At 44.8% G+C, this 19,133-nt stretch overlaps 1 protein-coding gene across 1 annotated transcript in view; it reads left to right on the top strand.

Annotated features, from left to right (window-relative positions):
* Positions 1 to 19,133, top strand: part of PACS1 (phosphofurin acidic cluster sorting protein 1) — a 124,892-nt gene that overhangs the window by 91,364 nt on the left and 14,395 nt on the right. Inside the window, exons 3-11 of the mRNA XM_006740177.2 lie at positions 3,955 to 4,044; positions 5,353 to 5,478; positions 7,636 to 7,780; positions 8,050 to 8,141; positions 8,237 to 8,317; positions 11,306 to 11,365; positions 12,239 to 12,399; positions 12,694 to 12,787; positions 18,305 to 18,385. Coding sequence (XP_006740240.1) covers positions 3,955 to 4,044; positions 5,353 to 5,478; positions 7,636 to 7,780; positions 8,050 to 8,141; positions 8,237 to 8,317; positions 11,306 to 11,365; positions 12,239 to 12,399; positions 12,694 to 12,787; positions 18,305 to 18,385 — 930 coding nt within the window. The remainder of the gene's footprint in view (positions 1 to 3,954; positions 4,045 to 5,352; positions 5,479 to 7,635; positions 7,781 to 8,049; positions 8,142 to 8,236; positions 8,318 to 11,305; positions 11,366 to 12,238; positions 12,400 to 12,693; positions 12,788 to 18,304; positions 18,386 to 19,133) is intronic.

Genomic DNA, 19,133 nt, shown 5'->3' with positions numbered 1-19,133 from the left:
TTTTTTTAAGTGTTCCATGATTCACTGTTTGCATATAACACCCAGTGCTCCATGCAATATGTGCCCTCCTTAATACCCATCACCATGCTCACCCATCCCCCGTCCCCCCAAAACCCTCAGTTTGATTCCTAGAGTCCATAGTCTCTGATGGTTTGTCTCCCCCTCTGATTTCCCCCCCTTAAGATTTTATTTATTTATTTGAGAGAGAGCAGGAACCAGGGAAGGGGCAGAGGGAGAGGGAGAAGCAGACTCCCTGCTGAGCAGGGAGCCCTATGCAGGGCTCGATCCCAGGACCCTGGGATCATGACTTGAGCAGAAGGCAGATGCTTAACCAACTGAGCCACCCAGGCACCCTGAAGTTGAATTTAAATAGGGTTGTAATTTTTACCAAATGAGAATGGCAAACTAGCAGCAGAGCCCAGGAGTTAAGGGTGTGTGCAAGAACATATTTATAAAGATTGACTGTGGCATTTAAGCTGGGTAAGGAGGAGAGACGGACAACAGGGGCCTGAGGAAAATTGAAACAATGGGAGGATCCTTGGATTGTAGGTCCTGGTGGGTCTGAAGGATTATTGTTGTTGACAAACCAGAGAGAATGAGCTGAAAATATAGGTGGTAATCAGAGTGGGGAGCATGAAACTGAGATAAGGTATTGGTTGTAATTATTGGTAATGATAAGATCCGGAGTATGATCGTTTGGGTGAGTAGCTAACACAAGTGTGAGGACAAGATCATTGTAAGAGAGGGATTAGGGGATTGAGGCAGCCACGATGTAGGAAAGAGCATATATTGAAACCACAGAGAGTTATGGCTGGTGTAGTACTGGGGAGAAGAACAATGAGTGAGGAGCTAAAATCAAGAAATGAGCAGGAATGACTACAGTTAAAGATCCCAGCAACAACAGGGAATAGAGGGTAATATGAACTGAAGGCATCAATTTAAGATTTTTTTTTTTTATTTGAGAGAGAGAATGAGATAGAGCATGAGAGGGGGAAGGGCCAGAGGGAGAAGCAGACTCCCTGCTGAGCAGGGAGCCCGATGCGGGACTCGATCCAGGGACTCCAGGATCATGACCTGAGCCGAAGGCAGTCGCTTAACCAACTGAGCCACCCAGGCACCCTGAAGGCATCAATTTAGAATAGGGTTTTTAGAGAGGTGGAGGGGAGAATGTTCTAGAGCTGGTGATGAAAACAAGGAGGACACCTTCCCCATCTCCAATCCAGTGGTGTGTGGGTTATGGGAGAAAAACGGCCACCATTTGAGAGAGTTACCCAAGAAGCCATGTGTTCAGGGGAGATGAGGTTTCAGCTAGAGCAGGGTTTCTCAGCAGTGGCACTAGACATGTGGGGTCTGTTGGTGTATCATAGGATGGTCAGCAACAACCCTGGCCTCTACCCTCTAGAAATACTTCACACACACACACACACACAGTTATAATAACCAAAACTACCTCTAAATATTGCCAAATGTCTCCTACCTCTGGTTGGAACCGCTGCTATGTATCAACCACATTTTGAATTCTTTCAGCATTTCTGAGATTCATTTTACAGAAATTTTTTTTAATCAAATCAATAAAGTCAGGTAAAAATTTTGTCAAGATTCTTGTTCGTAATAGTGGTTATTATGAAAAGTGTTATCTAATAGATGAGGCAGAATTTCCTTTATTATTTTTCATTGGTATGATATAATACTATTCTTGTTACAAAAACATTGTGAAATATTGTATTTAGATTTTCCTTCCTGCATTAAACAAAATTTGCATTTTGTAAAAACAAAAATTAGAAATGGATATAAAACCTAAATATAAAAACTAAAATTATTAAAAAAATTTTTTTAAGATTTTGTTTATTTATTTGACAGAGAGAGACAGCGAGAGAGAGAACAGAAGCAGGGAGAGTGGGAGAGGGAAAAGCAAGCTTCCCGCTGACCAAGGAGCCTGATGCGGGGCTCAATCCCAGGACTCTGGGATCATGACCTGAGCCAAAGGCAGACGCTTAACAACTGAGCCACCCAAGTGCCCATATTATAAAATTTTTAAAGAGAAACAGCAGAATACCTGCTCCAACACAGCAGAGTAACTTCACAATCTTAGAGTAGGCAGAGATTTCTTAGGACCCAGAATGCATTAACCATAAAAAAATAATAAAGTACACTTGATCAAAATTAAATACTTCATCAAAAGATACCATTAAGAAAATAAGTAGGCAAGAAAATACTTACAATACATCTATCTGACAAGTGAATTGCATACATAAAAAAACTCTTACAATTCAAAAACAAGTTAAACAAACCTGGATGAAAATGTTTGACCAGCACCTCATAAATGGCAGTTTACAAATGATCAATGAACTAATGGAAAGGTGCTTAATAGTAGTAGTCATCAGGGAAATGCAAATTGCACCCACAGCGATATTCCACTGTATGTACCCATTAGAATCCATGAATCAAAACCTCATCACTCCAAGTGCTGGTGAAGATATGGAGTAACTGGAGCTCTCATACACTGCTGCTGGGGGTGGGAATGGTATCAATGCTTTGGAAATTGGTCTGGCAGTTTCTCATAAAGTTAAACATACATCTACCCTAAGACCCAGCAATTCCTCTCCTAGGTGTTTGCCCAAGAAAAAGTAACACATAGGTCTACACAGACTTGTAACAAAATGGCAGCATTAGCCATAATAGCCAAAAACTAGAAATGACCCAAAAGTGAATGTTCAGCAACAGTAGAATGGACAAAGTGTGGTATATTCATAGAATGGAATTCCACTAGGCAATAAAAAGGAATGAACTACTAATACATGCAGTACCCTGTATGAACCTTAAAAGATGATGTTTGAAGAAGCCCAACCAGAATAGTGCATACCGTACAACTCCATTTATATGGAATTTTAGAACTGGCAAAACTAACCTAAGGTGAAAGAAATCAGAACAGTGCTTACCTCTGAAAGAGCAGCGTAGAATTGTTTGGGAAGGATCACAGAGTTTTTCTGGAACAATAGAAGTGATGTACATCCTGAGGCAGATGTGGGTTACACAGGTATATGCATTTATCAACTCACTGATCTGTGTACTGGAGATCTGGGCATTTCACCGTGTTTAAATTAAATCTCAATTTAAAAAAAAGTTATTTATACAAATTTACTGACATTCCTTAGACCCTCCTGCTGATCTCTTTTTACACTTTAGGAATAGTTTGGCCCAACTTTATTTTTAGAGCTAAAAATGCTGGGGTATGTAGCCAGTTGTTGGGTTGGAAGAGGTAGGGCTGAAAGGAAAGGTTCCTGGAAAAACATTAAACTGAGACCTGAAAGATGAACACCTTAGGTATATGTAGAAGCACGAATGAGCATCCAAGAAGAAAAAAAAGCATGTGAAAAGAAAGGCCCAGGGGTGCCTGGGTGGCTCAGATGGTTAAGTGTCTGCCTTCAGCTCAGGTCATGATCTCAGGGTCCTGGGATCGAGCCCCACATCGGGCTCCCTGTTCAGCGGGGAGCCTGCTTCTCCCTCTCCCTCTGCCTCTCTCCCTGCTCATGCTCTCTCTCTCTCTCTCTCTGTATCTCTGTGTCTCAAATGAATAAATAAAATCTTTAAAAAAAAAAAAAAAGAAAGGCCTAAAGACAAGACAGTGCAGGTGAAGTGTCAATTTGAGAGGAAGAAGGGAGGCAGAGGTGAGTATGGGGAGGGCACAACTATCTGCCTGGCTCTTCTTTGGGAGTGTTAGGAGAACTCACGTGCAAAAATAAATCACTTCTGTGTGAAAACCTTTTATGAACACACAACATAATACATGTAAAATCATACCTATGATGTGGCTTGATTTTAATGAGTCTAACAAAAACCGATGAAATATTTGGTAAGAATATTTGTAGAGTTTAAAAGTTGTTTGCAAACTTAGTATTTCTTTTGGTCTGATTTTTGATGATACATATTTGACCTATTTTTTCTTGGTTTCAGGGTTCAAAAAGGATTCTTCGCTCCAATGAGATCATCCTTCCAGCTAGTGGACTGGTGGAAACAGAACTCCAATTAACCTTCTCCCTCCAGGTAAGAATCTACTCAATCTTAGGTCACTAATGTCCAGTCTAGTCCCTAAATAGTCCTTTAATCTGGAGACTGTTTTATTCAAGAGCAGCCATAGCCCAATGAATTAAAGACACCCAATGAATTGAGCCTCTATCGCTAGCCTGAAGGGCCAGAGCAGTCACTTAGCCAGTCACAGTGAGGATGCTGAGACCCAAGTTCTTTTCCTTTTCCTTGGATAAGGCTGTTAGCCTGCTCTCAGCCCCATTACCTCTCCTTGGTAATCTGCAGCCCACACCCCAGCTGAATGTGTCCCCTTCAGTCTCATTCTGCCCCCATGTTGTAATCTCAATTCCTTCCCTTCTCCTCCTTATCCCCCTTTAGTATGTCTCTCTCTCATCATAATCCCAGGAGCCCAAATTGAAGCACATGGAGAAAACACTTGGTCACATGGCAAGGAAAGAGGCAGTTTTCTTTTCTTTTCTTTTCTTTTTAAGATTTTATTTATTTATTTGACACAGAGAGACACAGTGAGAGAGGGAACACAAGCAGGGGGAGTGGGAGAGGGAGAAGCAGGCTTCCAGCTGAGCAGGGAGCCCGATGCGGAGCTTGATCCCAGGACCCTGGGACCATGACCTGAGCTGAAGGCAGACGCTTAATGACTGAGCCACCCAGGCGCCCCTCTTTTCTTTTTTAAGAAGATTTTATTTATTGGAGAGAGAGTAAGAAAGCACGAGCCGGCAGGGTCAGGGGGGGAGTTGAGTGGAGGGGCAGGGAGAGGGACAAGTCAACTCCCCCCTGAGCAGGGAGCTGACAAGGGGCTTAATCCCAGGGCCCCAGGATCATGACCTGAGCCAAAGGCAGACTCTTAACCGACTTAGCCACCAAGAGGCAGTTTTCTGAACATGTGTGTACCACAAAGCTGCAGAATGGAAGTCAGACACCAAGCAGAATCAGACCCTCAGCAGCAACTTAATGGTGGCTCCTTCACCCCTGATTCCCAGCCTTGTAAAGACAGAAGACAGTGAGGCACAGAAAATTTGTACTGTGTATCCTCCAGCAGGACCAGAACCCACGAAGGACCCATTTGCTTTTTTTTTTTTTTTTTTTTAAGATTTTATTTATTTGAGAAAAAGAAAGCACAAGCAGGGGGAGGGGCAGAGGAAGAGGGAGAAGCAGGCTGCCCACTGAGCAGGGCCAGATATGGGGCTCGGTCCCAGAACCTTGGGATCATGACCTGAGCCAAAGGCAGACACTCAACCTACTGAGCTACACAAGTGCCCCAGGACCCAGTTGCTTATTAACCGTGCTTGACTCTTTTGTATTTGGCAGTATCCTCATTTCCTGAAGCGAGATGCCAACAAGCTACAGATAATGTTGCAAAGGAGAAAGCGCTACAAGAACCGGACCATCCTGGGCTATAAAACCCTAGCTGTGGGACTCATCAACATGGCAGAGGTAAGTCAGAGAGCCCAAGAGAGACACCAGGCCCAGCCAGCTGAGCCCAGCAAATGATTTTCCCAGCCTGTTGGCTGGGTGTTTTATTTTATTTTACAAGTCAGTTCTTTTATTGGAAATTCAGGATATACCTCTTCTTATCTAGGTACTTTCTCCTTCACGAAATGTTTTTCTTTAAGTTTAAAAGAAAATTCAAACTTATAGAAAAGTTGTAAGAGTAGTATAAAGAATTCCCATATACCCTTCCCTTAGATTCTTCAGTGCTAACTTATTACCACATTCGCCTTATTTTCCTCTCTCTATATAAACATTCATGCATATTATTTTCTTCTCTGAACCACTGAGAGTAAGTTGCAGACACGATGCCCTATTACACATTAATACTGCACTATGTTAATTTCCTAAAAATAAGAATGCTCTCCTGTGTGGTCAGCACCATGCCCGCCATAAAGATCAGGACATTAACACTATACAAGATCACCATCCAACCCACAGTCCCTATTCACATTGCACCAAGTGTCTCAGTAATGTCTTTTACAGGCCCAGGATTTAATCTAGGATTACGTGTTCATTTAGTTGTCATGCCTTTTTCGTCTCCTTCAATTTTCAATAATCCCTCAGATTTTCCTTGTCTTTCATTCCCTTGACATTTTTTTAACAGTACAGGCTTAAAAAAAAGAATGAAAAAAAGAGTACAGGCTGGTTACCTTATAGAATGTTCCTCAGTTTGGGTTTGTCTGATGTTTTTTTAAGATTGGATTCAGCTTACTCATTTTTGGGAGAATTACCACAGAAGTAATGCTGTGTTCCTCCCAGGGCAACACAGGCGGTGCTCCACGTCGGTTTGTTCCATTTCTGGTGAGGTTAGCTTTTATTGCTTGATTAAGATGATGTCTGCCAGGATTTCCAACCTAAATTAATACATTTTTTGTATTTACCAATGAAAAAATATTTTATAGGGAGATGTTTTGAGACTTTGTAGCAACATTTTATCTCCTCATGACTTCACCAACTAGTTTTAGCATCTATTAATGATTCTTGCCTGATTCTATTATTTTGATGCTTGCCAGACAGTGATTTCTAATCCTGTCATTCCTGCTATATATATGAGTTCGCTTTCTCTTGTAAGACAGAGCTTTCTCTTCTTCCCCATTTATTGATTGGTTCATTTTTTTGTATTAGTCATGGACCTATGGATTCCTGTTTAATTCAGTGGGGTTTAATCTGTAACTGTCATTTTTATTTTGATGCTCAAATTATCTCAGATTTGGATATCCCCAAGACACAGCAGAGTTTCTGTTTTCAGAGGTTCCACTCCTGTAGGGGCCATGACACCTCAAACATCATCTCAACATCATCATCTCAAACATCACAGTGGATCCCAGCAAAGCCTTAGTAAGGTCAAGTGAAGGAGCCTCTATGAAAAGGGGTGTTGTCAATTCCATCCAAATAACACAAGCTCTCAGGAGCAGAGGAATTCAAGGAAGACCGCCATCTCTCTCTCTTTTCTCCCCTTCCCCAAGTTTTCTTGTTTGTAATCTCCCTACACCAGTAACCAAAAGATCATTCATTTTGGTCCTTTTTCAAGGATTTTGGGAAAGCAGTCTTGAAGAAAATCCCTTTAGTGGGGAGGGCTATTCAGTTATGTCAAAGACTGAGGATCACTCTATTTGACAAGCTCCATCCTGTCCACAAGGTATCCGTGCTCCTCCTGGCTGAGTTCAGGTCAGCCAATGAATTGCGTCATCTGTCCTTTTCCCCACCTGTGTCAAGCCCTTATGTTTTCTCAGGTCCTGTAGGTCCTTTTCCCCATTGCCAGACACAGGTGACCACCATCTGCAGGGTGGCTCCACCCAGCTGAGAGAACGAGTTCTCTGTCAAAGACTAAAACTAAAATGTAGTCCTAGAGATTAGCCATCATTTTCAGTCTTGAGGCTTGATTTTTGTTTTTAAGCACAGGGCCTGACCAGTGGCTGGCATTTCAGGTAAGACCTTGAAGGTAATAGGAGAACAGTAACCTTGGATTTGAAAAATAGTGAGAAAGAAAATGTATTAGCACAATGCCATTCCCATTGGCTTGCACATCCATTTGGATTTATGAAAATGGAAACTCACCTCCCCTAGTAAGGCATTTGCATTGCTACCCTGTGGTCTCAGGTGATGCAGCACCCTAATGAAGGCGCCTTGGTGCTTGGCCTGCACAGCAACGTGAAGGATGTCTCTGTACCTGTGGCAGAAATAAAGATCTACTCTCTGTCCAGCCAGCCCATTGACCATGAAGGAATCAAATCCAAGCTCTCTGGTAAGATGTGTACAGTATCTGGAGGCCCTGTGGGCCAAGAACAAGCCTATCACCTGCTCCCCAAGCTGAGCAAGACAGGGCCTAAAATGTTCCTATGAAAGAGAAGTTTAGAGATCCCTGAGAATCAAATGTGGCCTACAATGGCTGTGGCCCTCTCCTCTACCCCAGCCATATTTCTACCTGGTGGGAGCCATGATTCCAGCCAACCAGACTCTCTTAGGCCAGATCTTTGTATTGCAAGGTTGTCTTACTAAGTTGTCTCTTTCCAGATCGTTCTCCTGATATTGACAATTATTCTGAGGAAGAGGAAGAGAGTTTTTCATCAGAACAGGAAGGCAGTGATGATCCATTGCATGGGCAGGTAACTCTCCACAGCCCCTCACATGTAGTATCTGAGAAGTGATTCCAGACCCTCCTGGGATGTTCCAACTTCATTCCATCCACCTACCCCCTTAGGACCTGTTCTATGAGGATGAAGATCTACGGAAAGTAAAGAAGACCCGGAGGAAACTAACCTCAACCTCTGCCATCACAAGGGTGAGCCTCAAAGGTCTGGGGAATGTTTTAGCTGAGATTTTCAGTGTGGAGGTAGGATGGGAGTGGTGTATTGAAACTTCCTGGGGTCTTTTTAAAAATCTGCACGTGGAGGTTCTGGAGGTTCTGATATACCTCTTTATCTCCTCCTCCTCCTCCTCCTCCTCCACTACTACCACCGCCTAATTAAGAGTCACTGTTGTAGAGAAGCAGTGTTACTTCTAGGAGCGTATTATATTTTTCAGGTTATCTCAGGGTAGAAAATAGGTTGAGAAACCTTGTTTTAGACTTTGGAACAGATAATGCTTCCTCAAGAAGCAGAATGCCTCAGACACCCCTTGTCCCCACTCTCCAGGTGACTACTTCAAATTACATCCTCCCTACCACATGGACAGACCCAAGTCTCTAGGGCTATCGCCATTTTTAATCGTTTAACCCAGAAATAATAGGCTAGTGCTTAGAACTGTGGGTTTGGTAAGGTCTAATTACATTGGGTGTAGTTCCTGCCTTAATGGATCCATAACCTTAGAAGCCAAATGCCTTTGAATTATGTCTCCTACGTAAGATTTCCTCAAGAATCACTATTTTTGGTGAAATTAGAATCCTGAACTGAGACACTTAATACCTGGATTTCTAGGTTAACTTTGAGGTTTTTTTGGTTTTTAAATTTAATTTAATTTTAATTGCAGTATAGTTAACCTACAGTGTTATATTAGTTTCAGATGTATAATACAGTGATTCGGCAATTCTATACATTACTCAGTACTCATTGTGATAAGCGTACTCCTAATTCCCTTCACCTATTTCACCAATCCTCCCCACCCACTTCCCTCCGGTAACCATCAGTTTGTTCTCTATAGTTCAGTCTGTTTCTCGGTCTAGGTTAACTTTGACTGATTCTAGAGTTCCTGTGCTAAAATGTGGGAGAGCCAAAAGTGCTAGAAACTCAGTTTCATTTTTCCCCAGACATATCCTGATTGTCTAGTGCAGAACTAGCCTAGGGACCCCAAGAGCAGAGATTCCCATCACCTGCAGGAGTGAAATAAATGCAGGCCAGACTTTCCAAATGTGTGGCATCTGAGCCTGGCATTCACCATGAAACCACACTGTCATCTCTCCATGCATCCTTAGGTATCACTGGGCTTAAATGTAAATCCTCAAGACTACGGCCTTGATTTCCCCCATTGAATAATGAATGACTAGAGAGCGTGAGAACTGTTTTGTTGTCCTCGGGTATGGCCTGGGTAAGGCATGTCCCCAGGGCCTCAGACATCTTATGCTGTTGTACTCACGAGGGGAAGAGGCTGCAGGATCACTCTGTGTTGTAGCTCCTTCTGTTAAGTTCTTCTTTCTCTTGCTCTGTAACCACGGAGAGGCCCTGTTTTCTTCCCATAGGGTGCCTCCTGGAGTTTTATAAATCACCTTTCCTTGTGGTCTCCTATGAACCATAGCTTACCCTGTTATAGGACCAGGATTCAGTGCTCCTATTAATATCCTTTCCCTCAAAGGTTGTTCTTTGTTTTTTTAGCTCCAGGCACTTTCCAGTCAGATTACCAGAGACTTAGTAATGGTTCTTTAGTTTCTGTCTCCTTTTGTACACATGCATTCTTCTCTCCTTACCAAGAATACTTTGTTCTAGATACACTAATTGATTTGGGTTTTTTTTTTTTTCTCTCTGCTCTGGATGCCCTTTCCACCTTCCGAAGCCCTGCTTTTTCTTGAAGGCCTGGCTCAGTCTTACTTGCAAGTTAGTCTCTTCCATCCCCAGATGTCAAATCTATCATTCAGTCAGGAAGTACTTAGGAACCGTCATTGTGCCTGGAGTTAGAGACATAGAGATAAGAAAAGCCTAGTCCCTGCCATCAAGGAGATCACAGTGTCTGGACATAGACAGCATCTAAACCAGCTGCTACAACACAGTAGAGTAGGTGCTAGAAGATAGAGCTTGGTGTAAGGGACAGCGATGGTGCTCAGGGGAAAGTGACCGACTCTGGGCAGGAGTGCCAAGAGAGCTTCACAGACCAGATGCCGAGAGATGGGTTTCTAAGGATAAATATAACTTCACCAAGTGTAGTCAGGGCAGAAGATACCATATATAAAGGCCCAGAGGGGTACAGCAGCATGCCATTCTTTACAGAACTATCAGCAGTTTCCACTTGAATGGGGGGTGTGAGGTGTTCAATGGTGAGGTGAGGCTAGGGACAGGCAGGGCAGCCCTCAGACACAGGCTTGATGCTGCACCTTTCTTCTCTGGGCACTGGGGGCCAATGAAGACCTCTAATTTGGGGAGTAACATGATGAGATTTGCATTTGTAATGATCACTGTGGACTCTGGAGAGAACAAGACTGGAAACTGGCTGGGAGTGTGAGGGTGGGGGAGTGATGGTTGAAGGCCATTGCAGTGACCCACAGAGATGTGGGGAGAAAGGCCTGAAGGAAAGCAGTGGTATTACAGATGAAAAAGGGGGTAGGAGTTAGTGAACACTGGCCTGTGAGGGAAAAGGGGAGGGGAGACACTCTAGGTTCAGACTCCCGTGATCAGGGGGTTGGTGATAATGGCACCCAGGATGGAAACACAGGGAGAAGGTGATACATTCTTGAAAATGCTTGTGGTGCCTGTGTATATGCAGGTGGAAATCATCAAGCAGCACCGTGGATCTGAAGGGCTGCAGAAAGGAGTGAGCTGAGATGCGTGGGTGGTGGAGGGTCCTAGAGAGGGGTGAGACCTCCTCCTTCCATCTGTGCCCACAGCCCTGGGAAGCACTCCAGCATTAACCATGCGCCTGCCTGCTTCTCTGGTGGGTTTTACGTGCCAGAGTGTAGAAGCTGTTTTCCCGTCCTCATGTCTTCTCACAGTTCTTTACAAAAGTGGGCTCTAGATCACTCAGTTGACTTAAACTGGCTGGGTTGATGCCGTATCTACATCAGGCCCTGGGAAGCCGTCCACAGGTGGGTATTGTTTGAGAACTTTTGTGCAATTTGTTCCTACAGCAACCTAACATCAAACAGAAGTTTGTGGCCCTCCTGAAGCGGTTTAAAGTTTCAGATGAGGTACGACCCCTTACTCCCAAGGTTGATGGTGAGTAGAATTCCCTGAGTTTCACCCTCGTTCCTGGGGTGCATTCTTTCCTGCCACTGGGAGTCAGGACTGCAGGACCCCCAAGTGAGAGAATAGCTAAAGAAGGGCTTTAAGCTACTTGAAAAGAGAAAGGAAGGCTTTCCATGTAGCACCCAAGGATTCACGGTACCTGGAGGCAGGGGTAACCTGGTTATACTCAACTATTGGTTAATACCACCCTTCTGGCATGGGGCATTAGTAACACATCCAGCTGTTGTTGTTTAATTTTCCCTCCTATCAGAATGGGAACACTGTGCACAACAGCCTGTGAGGTAGGCTGACCTCAGTGGTCAGCCCTAAAGTAACCAAGAACTGGCCGTCAATAGAGAAGCGGTGTCGTCCCTGGGCTCTGACCGGCCTGGTGCCAGTTTTCACAGGCCTCTCTTCTCAGTGCACTGGAGAAGAGATGGAGAGGAAAATTGTTCAGAGGTTTCTTTGTCCTTCTGTGGGCTCCTCAGGAAAATAGAACCAGCCTGTTCAGGGTCACAGTCTTCTGGGTTTTCTTGCACCTGTTCTTTGGCTGAGGTGCATTAGCACTTCTGCTTTTCTTCCTCATGCCAGGCCCGTGGTGTGGAGTGGCAGGGAGGCACTGAAAAGGAAAGGTGGTCTCACCACATCCCTGCTCTCAGGACTGGATCACAGAAAGGACACCAAGGTTATGCCGATGAATGTGAAGCTATGGCCTGTCCCTTAAGGAGGACTAGTTAAGGAGGCCAGTTGGTACCTGTCCAGGAGGAAAGAGTTGCACATCTACCATAGTTGTTAATAGAGGTAACCCCAAACTCAAAGGTTTTTTTCCCCCACAGGTGGGTTTTGGGCTGGAACATGTATCCCGAGAGCAGATACGAGAGGTGGAAGAGGACTTGGATGAACTGTATGATAGTCTGGAGATGTATAATCCCAGCGACAGTGGCCCTGAAATGGAGGAGACGGAGAGCATCCTTAGTACTCCAAAGCCCAAGCTCAAGTGAGGCCCAAACCTCCTCTACCAAATTGTCTCCCTGCATCTCTCCTTTCTAAGCCAAAGCAATCTCCTAGACCCCCTCCCTCACTTCCCCTCCATTATCAGGGTATCTTGGCTCCTCACCCTTGTTGAATCTCCAGCTGTCTGGATAAAGATCACTGCCATGTCCCTCCTCAGCGGGCATCCTTCAAGCCCGGGTTGTCGATCTTTCTTGAACTCCAACACTACCCAGCTCTCCATGAGCTGCTGCTCTGGGCCCTGGTGGCCACTGACCCTGGCTGTGCTTCTTCGCCGCAGGCCCTTCTTTGAGGGGATGTCGCAGTCCAGCTCACAGACGGAGATTGGCAGCCTCAACAGCAAGGGCAGCCTCGGCAAAGACACCACCAGCCCTGTGAGCAAGACCAATGGCTGTGGGGGTTGGGGAGAGGGGCCAGGGGAGTGTTGGGGATTAACACTCTGGGCACTCTGCTCTTGGCTCATCTTGTGACCTCAGAAGAGCACTCTCATTTTGTTTAAACCTTGGGTATCCTAATCAGAGTCCTGGCTGGGAGCTTAGTTCTCTAATGGGCATTGCTGTGGCTATTTGGGTGTCCTTTTTTGGTCAGTTCCTGCCACAACGTGGAGCCTTCCCTCCCAGAACACACAGTACCTTAAATTTGTAAATCATGTGGTAGCTGGGAGTATGGCAACTTGCTAGTGGTGAGTAATTCTGCTTTCCAGGTAGAGAAAGAATGTAAAGGGGCAGGAAGCCCACAGGGTCTATTCAGAGACACCACATAGGCTTTATTCATAGAAGGGGGTAGTACTTGCAAAGAATTAGGAATTTAGCGGGCAGGTTTCCATTTTGCCTGTTGACCAAGAGGAAGGAGTTGCTGTCTTCTGTAGCACCACCAGAGCCCAGCGTCATCCTGGACCATGCTCTGTCCCTGCTTGGGAAGGCTCTCCCTAGCAGTGGATCAGAGGTTGGAGCCTGGGTTGATGCTGTATCTACATCAGGCCCTGGGAAGCTGTTCTTCCCCTCACTTACAACTAAAGGGAAGGAGATATCGGGCATGATTTTAGTGTAGTTTATGTTTTGCTTTTGCAAGCCCAGTGTCTTTTCTGTAGATCAAAGAAACTGAATCCTTTAAGTCCTCCTGTTCTTTCCACTCTAAGGGCATACAAAACTCACCTTGCAGATAGGTATTAATTGTGAGGAAACGATATGTGAGGCATGTGAGGCCCTCCATCCCCTGAAAAGCACTGTGTCTACGGAAGGGCTGCTGCCTGTCCCAGGGTGTCTGCAGACCCCGTGGCAGCTCAAGGGTCAGCGCATGGGCTGCCTTACTGCTTGCTGCCACCAGGTGGAGCTGCCTCCCACCTTATCTCTCTTCCTGGTTAGGGCACAGTGGCCACTGTCTGGCCCTAGGACAGTGGCAGCAGGTGGCATCAGTGGGGAAATGTGGGATGGAAAACTGTGGTCCACAAGCAGAATCGCTCCAACAGAGAAGCCTCTGGCAAGCCACTTACAGACCCTGCACTCTGTGATCCGGAGCTGAGGCCTCATCTTACTATTTATATGGCTTGTAGCTGCTCTTTCTCAGGGGCTGCTGAATGGCCCTGCTGAATCGTCAGTGTCCACATGGACAGATCGTTGGCCCCTACAACCAGATTCCATCTTAAATATAAATATAAGGAATGACTCTTCTAGAAAGAAACTGATTTGGGGCGCCTGGGTGGCTCAGTCGGTTAAGCGGCTGCCTTCAGCTCAGGTCATGATCCCAGCGTCCTGGGATCGAGCCCCGCATTGGGCTCCCTGCTTGGCGGGGAGCCTGCTTCTCCCTCTCCCTCTGCCTGCCTCTCTGCCTACTTGTTCTCTCTCTCTATCTTTCTGTCAAATAAATAAATAAAATCTTTAAAAAAAAAAAGAAAGAAAGAAACTGGGACCTGGCCGAAGGAGAACTGTTTCATAGCGTGCTAGGAATGTGAAATGAGGAGTACTGTAACAAAATGCAGTTAAATTTTTAACTGACATAAGGCCCCAAAACACTAAGCATAACACTAACATGTAATGAATGCTCAGTAAACACTAGGGATCATCGTTATTAAATCAATACATTATTCTATACTAATGAAGGCATTTCTGGGTTGATAGAACATGTCTGCAAGTTCAGCTTTAGTCTCAGTTACATGACTAACATGATTTAAAGGGGAAAACCACTGATGCTCTGAGCCTCAGGTGCCTTAGAGGTGGCATGGCAGCCCAGTTAGCTCAAAAGTCAATTGAGTATCAGTCTTTACAATATGATGGCCTAAGGGTCCCTGTCTATGCAGAACATTCATTTGGGGCAAGGTGGGACTGGGTTGAGAGCACGTGCTCTGGAGGCAGACTTCAGAGTTTGAGTCTTGACTCCATCATTCCACTGACTGTGTGACCTGGGGCAGTTGCCAGACCTTCGTTTCCTCATCTACAAAGTACCTGTAAAAAAAAAAAGCACATGCCTTGTAAGGCAGTTGTAGATACGATGAGAGAATGCAGGCCAGTCCTCTAGAGTGGCGCTTGATTGATAGGCAGGTGGATTTACTATTTGGGAAGCATGCGGTAACAGAAGCTGCTATGGCTCTTCTCATCATCGTCTGTTAGAACCGTTTCAGTTCTGCTGTCCTGAAACTGTTAGGATCTAGATGTCTGTTCAGTGAGTCCTTCAAATCCTCGTTCTGTTGGCTAGATTGCAAACTTGCTTTGCTGATTCTCTGTGATATTTCTATTTTGAAGAGCCCCATATGTCTCGATGTGGATGTGGAAGTTTGGAATCCTTTAGTATGAAAGGCCCTTCAGGAACGACAAAGCGAGCTGTGCTTTTACACAGAGAACTTCCAAATGTATTAGGGTAAAAATACTGAGATTGTGCATATGTAAGCAGATGTGCACATGCTACCCAACTTTTATCCTCTCTCTGATTTCCTAGTGTTGTTATTTAGTTCTTTATTTTTCTTAATCTTTTTTGTTCCCCAAATTTCAAAGGATTCAGTTTACCACTAGAACCAGAAGGAATTTCTGCTGATACAAATTATTACAGTTGTTGGGGCATCTGGGTGGCTCAGTTAAGCTTTCGGCTCAGGTCATAATCTCAAGGTTGCAAGATCGAGCCCCGCATGGGGCTCTGCACTCAAGTGTGGAGTCTGCTTGGGATTCTCTCCCTCCCCCTCTGCCCCTGCCCACGCTCACTCGAGCATGCTCATTCTCTCTCTCAAATAATTTTATTTTAAAAAATTAGTACAGTTGTTGAATTTTCCCAAGACTATGAGCACACAGTAGCAACATAATTTGGTTTTGCAAGCTGATAACAATAGGCTCTGACAGTGCTTCAGTTAGGGAGGTCAAGAGATGTAGCCTTTCAGCCAAGACTACCTGCTGCTAAAAGTTATTTCCACTGCGCTGTAAATAATGGTGTCAGAGACTAGGACTTCATAAAAATGATAGCCTCAAATACTGCCCCGCTCTGCTCTCCCCCACCCCCACAGGACCATGTCCCCCTCCTGCAGCAGCCAGCACCACCCCACGGGCACAGTGCTTTGGACTGCTAGCATCTGCCTCCAGTACTACACGATTAGACACAGCTACTGCACCGCTGGTGTCCCAGGGTTCTGGGGTGAGGAAAGCCCTTTGTATTTATAGAAGTAGAAATTTGGAGAATTGGGAGTTTGCTTCTAATGGGATTGTTTGGAACATCTAGAAGAGTCAGTAAATAGTCAGCAGGTTCCCTCTAACGCCAACCCAAGTGAAAGTTGTTGCAACTTTACCATGGAAAACAATTCTGCACCTGTCAAAGGGCTTGACAATAGGACATGCTACTTAAAACCCTCCAGCAAAATGGTGTTATTGTCCCCAATTCATTCTCTTTAAATGTGTTTAATTCATTTGTCATACTGAGATTCAAAATTGAGTGAAACCATCTTCAGTCTTGTTTTTTTTTTTTAAAGATTTATTTATTTATTTGAGGGAGAGAGAAAGAGCGCATCTGCGAGGGGGTGGGTGGCATGGAGGAAGGGATAGAATCTCTAGCAGACTCCCCACTGAGTACAGAGCTCCACGCAGGGCTTCATCTCACGACCCCGAGATCTGACCTGAGCCAAAATCAGGAGTCGGACGCTTAACTGACTGAGCCACCCAGGCGCCCCGTCTTCAGTCTTAAATCTGACCAGGACTTTTCCACGATTCTGGACTCTTTTAACATTGATTATTCGTATAGATAATGTGTAATGAACTAGCTGTGTAATCTGAGGCAAACCATCTCAAGATCTGGGGTCACAAGGTCTGGTTAAAGTATGTTGGGTTGATCTTGCAGATGGTTTAGGGCAGTGGTTCTCTACCAGGGGTGATTTTTGCCTCCTTCCCAAGCAACAGTTGGCACTGGCAGTGACTAGAGACATTTTGATTGTCACACCTGGCAGGGCCAGTGCTGCTGCTGGCATCTGGTGCGTAGAGGCCAGGGACGCTGTTTAACATCTTGCTGCACACAGGACACATCCCCCACAACAAAGAAGGATCTGGCCCAAAGTGTCAACAGGGCTGAGATGGAGAAACCATGGTGTAGAATATGACACAGGACCTACTTTTGTTATGCTTGTTCATTAGTTTGCCAAGTGACCCCTTGAACTTACAAGCCCAGTATTTCTCAGTACTATTTAATTTACTTAGAGGAAGGACTTTGAGTAATTGGGATGAAGTAGGATATCTTTGATCTTTCCCGACTCCCTGGTTTCCAAAAAGATTCACTAAGGCCAGTACCTTCCCTACATCTAAGACCCACAACCCTCAAATTCTCATGACTTTGACACTGATGTCTGCACAGCTAGAAACAATATTTAAAAATATGAAAAATTTAGTTTTAGGGGTGCCTGGGTGGCTCAGTTGGTTAAGCGACTGCCTTCCGCTCAGGTCATGATCCCGGGGTCCTGGGATCGAGTCCCACATCGGGCTTCCCTTGCTCTGCGGGGAGGCTGCTTCTCCCTCTCCCTATGCCTGCCACTTTCCCTGCTTGTGCTGTCTCTCTGTCAAATAAATAAATAAAGTCTTTAAAAAAATTTTTAGTTTTATGTATCAGTATTTACAAAGTAAATTTGTAATGTTTATGAGAAATGCTAGTAAGAGTTGGGGACAAGGGAGAATTAATTCACACCTAAATGGCTTAGCATTGGGTGTCTTTTTGCTTAGTATATTCATTTGTTTTGAGGATTTTCTAGATGTTTCTACCAAGCAAAATAAATTTGGCTACCATGGTGTCTTTGGTCTTAAAGTCAAAGACATGAACTATAAGATTCTCCTTTCTTCTCAACAACTTCTGACAAGCAGAAGAGGCCCCATATGTCCCTCCTGGGCAAGGTATTTACTGCATCCAGAGTCAGAGACCTTGTGGATCCCATACAAAGCCATCCAAACTGGGCGCCTGGGTGGCTCAGTTGGTTAAGCGACTGCCTTCGGCTCAGGTCATGATCCCAGGGTCCTGGGATCGAGTCCCACATCGGGCTCCCTGCCCGGCGGGAAGCCTGCTTCTCCCTCTCCCACTCCCCTGCTTGTGTTCCTGCTCTCGCTGTCTCTGTCTCTGTCAAATAAATAAATAAAATCTTTGAAAAAAAAAAAAAAAGCCATCCAAACTTTGAGCTTCTCTTTCCTGTGACATCTTGTGAGAGTCAGAACTGCTGGGTTCTGCATCTCACTATGTTATTGATTTAATGATTACAAAAATAATTGACCCTTCTGGTACTTAGTTTTCACAAAAACAGACTCCTTATAAGATGAAAATTTCAAAGATTTAGGAGGTCTTCCAATTAAATGGAAGTATTTTAAGCTTCTCAGGGACCTAGTAAACCAATTAGAGTGGTAGTTACTTGGATTGGTGATGACTAATTGTTCTAATTTTTACAGATGGAATTGGCTGCTCTAGAAAAAGTTAAATCTGCTTGGATTAAAAATCAAGATGACAGCTTGACTGAAACAGACACTCTGGTATGTGTGGCTCAGTCCCCTGTTTAACATAGTTTTTGTACCTTTAGAAATAAAGCCAAAAGACCTTCAGGACCACCCTGAGAATTTTGCCTGTGTCTGTAGACTTGTGAATGTCCCGTGTTCTCTTTTCTCCTGGAATCCTTACCCATGGAATGTAACCTTCCCTGGAGACCAGGTCATTCCCCAAATTAGCAAACCAGAACTGTCCACATTCTGTTCTTTAATTAGATCTAATTAAATGCTAATTTAGATAACTTCTCACTATCTGTCACCCTTATTTACTTCTGAGAGATGACAACCACTATCTTCCTCTCAAAAACCATCCCTTCCTCCAGTGTTGCTCTTAGAGTGAGCAGGCAGCCTACATGTTAAATTTCCACGTGATTATTGGTCAACTCCTTCCCCTAAGAGATGGGAGCTGCCCAGGAGGGCAGGCCAAGCCCTAGAGAAATGGAATGAATTGCCTGGGGTGCCCAGTTTAGACATTGACTCCACACACATTTACTGGGCAGCTACATGTGCTGAGCAATGAAGATGCAAAGGTGAGAACATCATGGTCTCTGCCATCAAGATGCCACCCTCCAGGAGGAAAGCCAAGCTGTGCACACCTGTGCAGAGGCTCTGTGAAGGCTGAGGGAAGGACAGAGTGATTCTTACTGGAGGGGGACAACTGAACTGGGCCTCTCAGAATATGCAGAAGTTCATCCAATGGGACTGGACGCTGGACACGGGGTGGGAGGGAGCAGAG

This window comes from Leptonychotes weddellii, chromosome 11 (assembly GCF_054177405.1).
Source record: "Leptonychotes weddellii isolate Sample4059 chromosome 11, ASM5417740v2, whole genome shotgun sequence".
In the NCBI taxonomy this organism is placed as follows: Eukaryota; Metazoa; Chordata; class Mammalia; order Carnivora; family Phocidae; genus Leptonychotes; species Leptonychotes weddellii.
Note: the sequence above shows the minus strand (reverse complement) of the source record. Positions and strands in the feature narration are given on the sequence as shown.